The following is an 11097-nucleotide window of genomic DNA, read 5'->3' on the forward strand; positions in this document are numbered from 1 at the left end:
GCTGCTGCGGTTTGGTTTTCTTCCTGCATTAGTTTCTGCACAGATCTGCAGACGCTTTAACAGCAGAAAAACAACCCGTTTAACTGCAGCTATAAACTGTCAGACTGTTGGACTCTTACTGTCTTCACGCCTCCTTTGTTTGTCTGCAGAGAGAAGCTGAAATAAAATCACCCTGAAGATGAGATTTACTTCTGAAACTGCTGCTTCTCAAGATTTTATTCCAGCTTTTGAAGTTGCAGATGCTTCGTTTGAGGAATCTTTCCCACATCTATTAGACAGTTTCACAGCGTGCGTAGCATTTCCAGACCGAGTCCTGCTGATGTTCCTCAAATATCAGATTTATCTTCTGCTTCAGACTCTTCCCCAGAACATGAAAATGACTGAAAGCTCCACACACCTCTGAGAACTCCACAGTGTGAGACCAAAAACACCATGAAGCAAGAAAAAACAGACACAAAGTGAGGAAACTGAGACACATAAATGACAGAAATGAGATAAAACTGTCCCAAAAGGACAAAAAAAAAGACATTAATGCCACAGCAAAACAGCAAAAATGAGAGTAGTAGTTGGAGATCCACCCAGCATGGTGAAACGTCTTTCTACTGATGATGAGCAGAGAAGAGAGGAAAAGTCTGGAAACATGAAGATAGAAAACATCTGGAGGATGAGGAGATAAAACAGTGAACAGAGGAGCAGAGCAGACTGAAAGAACCAAGCTAACAGTGAGGAGAAACGAGACCGGAGCAAAAAAAGCTAAAACAAGTCAGGCTGATGCTGTTCGAACCAACTGATGAACAGAACATCCTGTCATCCCTAGCCGGACTCTTCTCCTCTGTTGTTCCCAAATGGTGGAACAATCTACCAAACTCTGTGCGTTCTGCTGAGTCCCTTTCTACTTTTAAGAGACAACTGAAGACTCAATTGTTCAGAGAACACCTAGGCACTTAATCTGACTCCACCTTAGGGGTAGAATAAGTCAGGTGGTCCAAAACCCAGCACTTATTTAGCGCTGACAAAGTTGAAGGAAAAAGGGGGGGGGGGGGTGTTGGCAATTCTTCTGCAACTTGATGGCAACACCTTTGACCAATCACACTTGAATCCCTTTGTGCACTTACTACAGGTTTTTCCTTATGTCTGAATTCTTGCTCATGTTGTACGTCGCTTTGGACAAAAGCGTCTGATAAATGAAACTGTAGAACTGTAGTTGTAGAATCTGCATAGAAACGTAGATTTTCTCTACTTCCTGCTCTGTTAACCTCCTTCCTGCTCGTGTTCCTGCAGCAGCTGGATGAAATGCGTCGTGACCTGCGCTGGATAACGGATGCGCTGCAGTCCGCCCGCTACAAGCAGCCTCGGGGCGGCGTCCCCATCACCTGCCTGGTGGACGCCAGCGCCCCGGAGTCCGACTCCGGCCAGCAGAAGACCGACTCCACCTCGTCCACCATGGACTACCTGCCCACGCCGTCACCGTCACCAGAGCTGCGCCGCCGGAAAGGCATAAGCGGTGAGGCTCTGCAGGCGTATTTCTAACCCTGAACTGTACAAACGATAGAAACTGAAACTTCCCTCTCTGTCTGACAGACTCTCTGCTCGGCTCTGATGAAGACGCCTCCTCGGAGGTTTTCCTGCCGACTGACAGCGACTACGACTCCAGCGACGCACTGAGTCCCCGAGAACTCGACCTTCTGTACTCACCGGGTGCCGATCTTTCCCAGCAGGCCGTTCACTCGCTGGGCGGCAGCGCTCCAGACGTCCTGCAGATCCACGAGCTCAGGTTTAACACACGACCAGAATATGACACAACGACCAAAATACGACGCAAAACGATTAAAATGACACAAAGCAGTCAAAATATGACACAAATCGACCACAAGAAGACATCGTCCATTCCAAGCTTTTCAAATTTTTGTCAAATAATCAAACATGTTCCAGTTATTTCTGGCATGTAGTCGATGTTATCGTCCAGGTTTATTGCAGAAATTTACATTTTGTGGTTGTTCTTGCTGTTTTTTTAGTCCCTGTGATGGTTTTTCATCACATTTATATCCATTTCAAACTGTTCGTGGTCCCGTCATGTTGTTTTTGGTCGTATTGCCAACTTTATGTACTTCAGTTTGAAGGTAGAACTTTTCTTCATTAAGTGAAGTTACAGTCATCTGTAGTTATACTATTTACAGATTTCTGTAATCAGATTAGAGAATACTGATTACAGTAATCAGTAATCTGATTACACTGTCCTCCATGTTGTGTAATCTCATTACTCTGTCCTCCGTGTAGTGTAATCTGATTACTCTGTCCTCTAGGTACAGTGTCTGTCCTCCCAGAGACCTCCCCCTGTCTTCGGAGGTGAGGGACAAGTCCTCCCCCCTGCTGCCGTCCTCCCCGTCCCTTCCTTTGTCTCCGTCTCTGTCCGACACCACCAGGACTCTGGAGGGTCTGTCGCTGTCTAAAGAAGGCTCCGCCCCCTTCAGGGCCCTCGCCAACCCACCCTCCAAACGTAAGCTTTTGTCCCGGAGCCACCGGGGGCAGTACTTCAGCGGTCCCCAGCGCTGGCTCCGGGGCCACGGCGACACCACCGGGTCCCTGTGTGAGGGCGTCTACACCAAGCAGCCCGACCACGACCTGCCCTCGCCGCAGGGCAACACCTACGTAAGCCACGCCTCCTGCGTCCTGGAGAGCCGAAAGGGGCGACACCGGGAGCCCCGCCCCCATATCCGCAGGATCTTCGTGGAGCCCTGCAAGGAGCCGAGCTGGGAGGAAGAGCTGGACGGCGGCACTAGGGAGGCGGTGAAGGCAGCCGGCGTGTCGGTGGTCGTGTCTGCAGGCGAGGGGGACGAGCCTGAGGGGGAGGAGCCTGAGGGAGCCGCCGCCCAGGAAGTGGACTCGGACGACCAAACCAACGCGCAGGTGTCGGAGATCCTCAGCAGCACGCTGTAGAACACGTAGGTATTAAAGCTAACAGGTAACCTGGAATGTTTAGGGATTCTGGTTCCGTTACGACATAGAACCCAACAGCTTCTACGTAGAACCAAACAGCTCCGCCGTAGAACCCAACAACTCCAACGTAGAACCCAACAGCTCCAACGTAGAACCCAACAGCTCCAACGTAGAACCCAACAGCTCCAACGTAGAACCCAACAGCTCCAACGTAGAACCCAACAGCTCCAACGTAGAACCCAACAGCTCCGACATAGAACCCAACAGCTCCGACATAGAACCCAACAGCTCCAATATAGAACCCAACAACTCCAATATAGAACCCAACAGCTCCAATATAGAACCCAACAACTCTAATATAGAACCCAACAGCTCCAATATAGAACCCAACAGCTCCGACATAGAACCTAACAGCTCCAATATAGAACCCAACAACTCCGACATAGAACCCAACAACTCCAATATAGAACCCAACAACTCCAATATAGAACCCAACAGCTCCAACGTAGAACCCAACAGCTCCAATATAGAACCCAACAACTCTAATATAGAACCCAACAGCTCCAACGTAGAACCCAACAGCTCCAACGTAGAACCCAACAGCTCCGACATAGAACCCAACAGCTCCGACATAGAACCCAACAGCTCCGACATAGAACCCAACAGCTCCGACATAGAACCCAACAGCTCCAATATAGAACCCAACAACTCCAATATAGAACCCAACACCTCTAATATAGAACCCAACAGCTCCAATATAGAACCCAACAGCTCCGACATAGAACCTAACAGCTCCAATATAGAACCCAACAACTCCGACATAGAACCCAACAACTCCAATATAGAACCCAACAACTCCAATATAGAACCCAACAGCTCCAACGTAGAACCCAACAGCTCCAATATAGAACCCAACAACTCCAATATAGAACCCAACAACTCTAATATAGAACCCAGCAGCTCCAATATAGAACCCAACAGCTCCAACGTAGAACCCAACAGCTCCGACATAGAACCTAACAGCTCCAATATAGAACCCAACAACTCCGACATAGAACCCAACAGCTCCAATATAGAACCCAACAACTCCAATATAGAACCCAACAGCTCCAATATAGAACCCAACAGCTCCGACGTAGAACCCAACATTTCCAATATGACGGTATATATTTGTATATAATATATACAAATATATGCCGTCATATTCCCACAAACTCAATATATTATATTGTGTTTTACAGAATCTGGTTAAAGGTTTATTTTTCAGTAAATTTTTATTTAAGATGTGTAGAATATGGTGATTTTTTTTTTAATGAAATATCTCAGTTTTATACTCAGATTTGGTTATTTTTCCTGATAGATGCTCCATCACACATTAATATTAATAATAATAATAATAATGATAATAATAATAATAATGCATCAAATTTATATAACGCTTCTTTGGTCACTCAAAGACGCTTTACAAGATGGACATTAGTAGTTTAAAAACACGTGTAAAGTTTCATTCTGTTTCATTCTGTTTTTAGGTTCTGGTTGATAATTGGTTTGATTTCAGGGATTTTTTTTATGAGGTAGGATGTTTGTTGCTAACTGAACGTCTCCGTGTCTCCCCCACAGCTCTGATTGGCCGCCAGCAGCCCTCCCACCTCCACAGATTGTAAACTAAAGTTGCTGGTTCAACTCCGCCAAGCCTCAGAACCCATGGCTTCGACTGTTACGCAGAAAATAATCAATGCAACGAGAAACTGAGCACTGCTTCTCCCTCCAGGAACTTTGCACACGACTCTGAACGTCGACCAAAAAAATGAAAACAAACCCAGAAAATAAGCGCTGGTCTGACTCTGTTTGGGTTCTGTCGGCATGGATTCTGCTCTACTTGAAGTGAATGTCCGTCTGTTCGTGGTCTCCTGTGACGATTGAGCTTTTAATGTCGACTTGTGGTTGAATTGAAGAAAAAAAATCTCTATTTACCCTCCGAGCACGTGACCTGCCTCAGTCACCAACCAAACCTGAAAGTATTTTTGTATTCTTGCAAGACGTCCTATTTTATCTGTGTTTGTTGGCATGAAGTAGTCTGTAGCCGTTGGTTTCTCTGGACTGGAGCTTCGTCGTCCGCTCGGTTCCCAGTCGGACCAGACGCCGTTTGTGTTGTGCAGTTTTTGTTTTTCTGCTTCCTGTCGTGTTCTGGAAGGCTGCTGGTGTTTTTCCTCTTCAGTTCTTTACTCTCAACGTGCACAAAAACTGACTGACTGCATTCTGAAATCCAGCAGGAGTGAAGGAACGTCACTGGAACGTTCAGGCATTCTGAGCTGTGACACCTTTTAGTAAGAAGAGTATTTCAGATAGACAGATAGATTAAACCTTTTAAACATTTCCTCTCCTGAACGTCAAACCAGCTGCTTTAGAAGAACGATACTGAAAACTCAGGCCTCCAAGAAGTGAAGTAAATGACTCACAACTGTTCAAAATGGTTTTGAAATTGAACAAAAACTTCCCTAAATGAAATCTGAAATCACTTTAAACACGTCTACAATCTCAAAATGGATCCAAAATGACATAAAATTGTCTGAATGGGTTCAAAGTTTGTCCAAAATGAGTCAAAATTGTTTGTAATGACGTGAAAATGGTCTAAAATTAGCTTGAAGTTGTCTAAAATAACAGAACTTGTTGAAAATTATTCAAATATTTTCCAGAATTAGTTCAAATTGCCAATAATGGCTCAAATTTTTTCCAACATTGGTGAAAAAAATTGTCTAACACGACAAAACTTGAACACAAACACATAACAGATGTCTGAAATGAGGTATTATAAGTTCAAAATGTCTGAAGTTATTCACAAAATTGTCCAAAATTAAAAATAATTGCCCGAAATTACTCAGAAATATTTTTAAAAATCACTAAATAACTCCAGTATTATCCACAGTCATTTTAAATACAAAGTTTGTTCAACATTAGTTAAAATCGTCTAAGCTTGTTCAAAATGACTCAAAATTCGTTCAGACCGGTTGTAAAACTGTTAAAGATTTGTTGAAAATTTCTATAGAATAATGACAAATGTCATGAATTAATCATAAAAAACATCCAAAATGACCTAAAATTGTTTGACTTAACAATAGTCCAAAATGAGTTTAAAATTGTCTGAAACAACATTTTTTTTAGAAAATGTCTCAAATATTTTTCAAAATGTATTAAAATTTCCCAAAATGGCTCCAATTTTGTCCAACATTATAGTTGAGAATACAATCCAAAATCACTTTAAGTAGTTCCAAAATGACTCCAGATTGTTTGTAATGACTTAAATATTTTTGGTATAGTTTCCCAAAATGGCTCAGATTTTATTAGTTTGTTTTATTAGTTGAAAATACTGTTCAAAACTACATATAAATACGTCCAAAATGACTCAAAATTATTCTAAAAACACTCAATAAATGTCTAAAATGAGGTGAAAACTGCGCCGAATGACTGAAAGTTTGTTCATAGTGGCTAAAACTTGACCTGAACTTAGTTTAAAATTGTCTAAACTAACAAAAGTTGTCCAAAGTGGCTGAGATATTTTCCAACATTAGTTCAAATTCTTCAAAATGACTCCAGTTTTGTCCAAAATCACTTTAAATAGTTCCAAAATTGCTCAACAATTAGTTCAGAATAATGAAGAATGTCATAATTAATCCTAAAAACATCCAAAATGAGCCAAACTTCCAGCTGTGGGCCTGAGCTTAAATACAAATCTGAAGTGGTATTTTAGAGAGAGTACTCTGCTGTTAGAAGTAATCTGATTACTGTGAGGTGGTACAGTTTTAGAAGTGTTTCCTGTATTCTGGTGATATTTCCCCACTTCTGTCTGAACGTGCACACATTCTTTATGCACACTGTTTTAATCTTTGCACATTGAACTATGGAATAAAAGCTAATGGAGGGTTTGTGACCCGTGGCAGCTTCTACACCGAAACGTTTCCTGTCTGAAAGGCCCAAAGAGTCCAGCTTTACGACCAGACATGCACTAAACATCTGCTGCACTTTGGTTTATAATATTTATATTTATAATATTTATGAAGTTTGACGGAAAGATCACAACCAGAATCACGTCTGCTACCTAGTTTCTCTTTAGTCTCTGCAAAATATCAAGTTTATAAACTACAATTACTGCAAAATGAACGATCTAAAGGTAACTTTACTAAAGGTAAGTTACGTTTACATTAAGTTTGTACTGTTGTTATGCTAAGCACTCACCATTAAAATCTTTTTTTTTCTTTTAAAAACTGCTAAGCTAGGCTAACTATCTCCTGCTCCACCATTAAAAGCAGCTTTTTCTTTTATAAACTACAATAAACTCGGATGTAAAGTCACCAAAGGATCCAGATCTTATTTAAAAACCTCCTTATTGGGTCCGTTTCTCTGAACCACTAATTCATTTGTAGCGACAGGATTCATTTCTATGGTTGAAAAATGAACTTTTTCCCAGTTATCGTCCAAACTGAACACTTTCTTTCACACACAGATGTGATTCTGGCGTCGATCTTCTTGTCTAACATCCCCACATGTTAACCTGATTAGTCTTATTGTAACTGGAGTTTTACTTTTGTAGCTGAAGCCATCAGTTTGGTTGCTATGACGACGACAGATCTTCTTGTTTTGTTTCCACAGCAACCGATCAATCTGTCAAAATAACAAAAAAAAGAAACAAATTCTATAAAGGCCTTACATTTATAAAAGATTTCTTCTAAATGACTCGAGAATTGTCTGAAACAGGCTGATTTAAACCTGATTTAAAGCCCAGTTTAAGCCTTAATAAACCTGATTTAAACCTGATTTAAAGCCCAGTTTAAGCCTTAATAAACCTGATTTAAACCTGATTTAAAGCCCAGTTTAAGCCTTAATAAACCTGATTCAAACCTGATTTAAAGCCAAGTCTAAGCCTGAATAAACATGATTCAACTTGACACAAGGTCAGATTTACACTTCAATTAAACCCCAATTAAACCTGATTCAAAGCCCAGTTTAAACCTAAATTAAACCTGATGCAATGCCTCATTTAAGCTGAAATTAATACTGAGTCATTTAAGTATGTTTTACAGTTAATTTAACCCTGACTCAAACCAGATTTAAGCCTTATTTGAACCTGATTTAAAGCCACTATGGAATCAACTTAAAGGTAATTTAAACCTGACTTTAACTTGGATTAAACTAGATTTAAACATGCCTTAAACCTGACTTAAAACCAACTTAAACCTCAAGTAACTGTGGACTTGATTTACGTCTCCTTTAATCCTCAATTAAACTGCATTTAAGCCTGAATTAAACTTCATTTGAACCTGAATTAAACTTTTTTTTTAAACCTAAAATAAACTTTATTAAAACCTGAATTAAACCTTATTTAAACCTGGTTTGGGTTCATTTTTAGAACCTGGTTGTTTGTGTTTTAATCCAAAGCTACCTGGAGATCTTAAAGGTGTGAAAACTGTCGGCTGCAGCTACAAAAATAAAAGCTGAAGACTTTTATTTTGAAGTTCAGATTCCAAACGTTGAACTTTGAGCTTTTAATGTCCGTCCTCAGGAGTGTTTCTGGGCTCAGACTAAATCCTGGACAGTGACACACTTTGATTATTTTCATGTTATTCTGTTTATTTCCTGTCTGTTGGCCGTCCTACTCCAGTATTCTGAGCAGATCCTAAAAATCAGAGACCTTCTATCTGTATATTTTTGCATCGTTTGCCCAGAGAGGCATCAAGACTTTATTTATTAGCGGCTGAAGGACTGCTGGAGGAACGCTCGGTGTTTTCATGCAGCCTCACCACGACGGACGTGTCTAAGCTCTGAAATAAACTTGGTCTCATGTGGATGTCGTGCACTTAAACCTGAGAGTTTGTCTTTTATCAGACTCCGGTTTTCGTCGCCACCGTATCTGAGGCATGTTGGGAATGTGAGTCAAGCTCTGCCAATCACAGGTAAGGTAACACCAGGTGAGCTGCAGGTAACGTCCAATCAGGTAATTCTGCTGCAGGTTCACTGGACGGAGGAGCAGCTCTGAGGGCTGATTCATCCTGGCTCACATGTCCAGTCGATTTCAAAACTAAAACTCAACAACGTCTGAGGCGTAAACATGATCCCAGTTCAGGCTTAAATCAGGTTTAGATCAGATTTAAATCAGATTTAAATCAGGTTTAAATCAAGTTTAAATCAGGTTTAAATTAGCTTTCCATCAGGTTTAGATCAGGTTTAAATCAAGATTAGATCAAGTTTAAATCAGGTTTGAATCAGGTTTAAATTAGCTTTCCATCAGGTTTAACTAGGGTTTAAATTGGGCTCCAATCTCGTTTCTGTCACATTTAGATCAGCTTAAACTGTCATTCAGTTGTTTTTAAATCGGGTTTAAATTGCAGGAATCTCTGAAGCTGCGACGGTCACAGGGCATCATGCAGGAGTTTGAAGCAGCTGGAATCTCATCGCTGGCAGCTTTTACCGCCGGAGAACTCAGAATCCAAACCACAGGATTCCTGAAGAAGCTCTTCAGACAGCAGCAGCTCTGGAAACAAGACTGGAGCTGCATGAGAGCTGCATGAGAGCTGCATTAAAGCTTCATTAAAGCTGCATTAGAGCTGCATTAGAGCCGCATTAGAGCCGCTTCAGAGTCGCATTAGAGTCGCAGTAGAGCTGCGTTGGAACTGCTTTAAAACTGCACGAGGAAACAAGCTGCAGCTGAGAGGTTTATTTCAAAATTGTCTTTATTCCACATTTGTCTTCAGCTGTTAGAAACAGTGTGTTACTATGTTTTCATCCAAAAAAGCTCAAACTTTATCAGAACATCTGTGATCTATACAAAATCTTTAAATCAGGTTTGAATCAGGATTAAATTATTTTCATGTCAGATTTAAATATAAATTTAACTTAAGTTAGCTTTATATCAAGTTTAAATCATCTTTAAAATGGAGTTAAACCAACTTTATATCGGCTTTAAGTCAGGCTATAAGTCTGGTTTAAGTTAGGATCAAGTTCGAGTTAAATTGGCTTTCCCTGTGAAGCACGGTGGAGGCAGCATCATGACATGAAGCACGGTAGTGGCAGCATCATGGTACTCCTCAGCAGCAGGTCCTGGAAGGCTGGTAAAGGTAGAGGATAAATGAAATCCTGGAGGACAACCTGATGCAGTCTGAAGAGAACTGAGACGTGGAGAAGATCAGTTTTCCATCCAGATGATGAGTCAAAACAAACAGACAAAGATCAGCAGAGATGTTTGAAGACAACAAGGAGGAAGTTCTGGAGGAGTCAGAGTCCAGACCTCAGCCCACCTGAGAACTAGAGTCTGGACCTGAAAGGTTCTGATGATCAGGATCCCTGAGGAACCTGACAGAGTTTAACAGTTTAGAAAGAAGAACGTTCAGATTGATGGAGACCAACAGCTGAAAGAGTGCTTTTTGATCAATCATTTGTGCTACTTTGATTCTTCTTGTTTAAATTTAACTCCAGTGAGTAAACACATGACGTCATGGGATCTCCTTCACTTATCATCAGAAGCCTCGTGGTGCCGTTAGCGTTATCACCACTGGAACCATTAGAACCATTACCACCATTACTACAGTCTCCATGGGTTCCAGTTTTTCCTCCACATGTTTGGAATCTCTTTGATTTTCTCAGCTTCAGTGACGGACCTCTGATGTTCAATCTGATTTTGGATCAGCCGGCCTCCCAGGACGAAGAGTCAGGACCCTCTGGACAACACCAGATAACAACACAACAAACAACACAACACTAAACCACACTAATCAACACAATCAGCCGCCATTTGCTGTTTACAGAGCTTTAAAGGCTCATTTAAACGCTCCATTTGGGCTTCAAGGTGCTTTATCGGCTTCAGGTTTCACCGTCTGTCTGCTCCACAGTCATCATCTGCAGCAGCTGGATGACTCTGTGGAATCCAGATGTTGTACCAGATGTTTTTCTACTCTGTTGTTTCATCCATTAAACGTCCTCAGTTTCCCCAATAAATCCCAGTGATCAGTCAATCAGACAGATTCAGAGGAACCTTTAAAAAGCTCCAGAGATGATATTTAAAGACTAAAACCAAACACTCAACACGTTCCTGTTCTAACGGGAGGAACTACAGGTTTACTGAAGAACTGAGAACAGCTAGAACTCCAACAACTAGTGTTGTTTGCCAGA

At 41.4% G+C, this 11097-nt stretch overlaps 2 protein-coding genes across 2 annotated transcripts in view; both read left to right on the forward strand.

Annotated features, from left to right (window-relative positions):
• Positions 1-8794, forward strand: part of ankfn1 (ankyrin repeat and fibronectin type III domain containing 1) — a 123178-nt gene extending 114384 nt beyond the window's left edge. The window contains exons 23-26 of the mRNA XM_051939134.1: positions 1282-1504; positions 1582-1774; positions 2304-2942; positions 4558-8794. Coding sequence (XP_051795094.1) covers positions 1282-1504; positions 1582-1774; positions 2304-2937 — 1050 coding nt within the window. The 3' untranslated portion in view covers positions 2938-2942; positions 4558-8794. The remainder of the gene's footprint in view (positions 1-1281; positions 1505-1581; positions 1775-2303; positions 2943-4557) is intronic.
• Positions 2973-4563, forward strand: LOC127531007 (GATA zinc finger domain-containing protein 14-like). Its single transcript, XM_051939009.1, has 3 exons — positions 2973-2988; positions 3048-4099; positions 4558-4563. The coding sequence occupies exons 1-3, from the start codon at positions 2973-2975 to the stop codon at positions 4561-4563; spliced, it is 1074 nt and encodes a 357-aa protein (XP_051794969.1).
• Positions 8795-11097: the final 2303 nt, after the last annotated feature.

The sequence above is a fragment of the Acanthochromis polyacanthus genome, chromosome 19, assembly GCF_021347895.1.
Source record: "Acanthochromis polyacanthus isolate Apoly-LR-REF ecotype Palm Island chromosome 19, KAUST_Apoly_ChrSc, whole genome shotgun sequence".
Classification (NCBI taxonomy): Eukaryota; Metazoa; Chordata; class Actinopteri; family Pomacentridae; genus Acanthochromis; species Acanthochromis polyacanthus.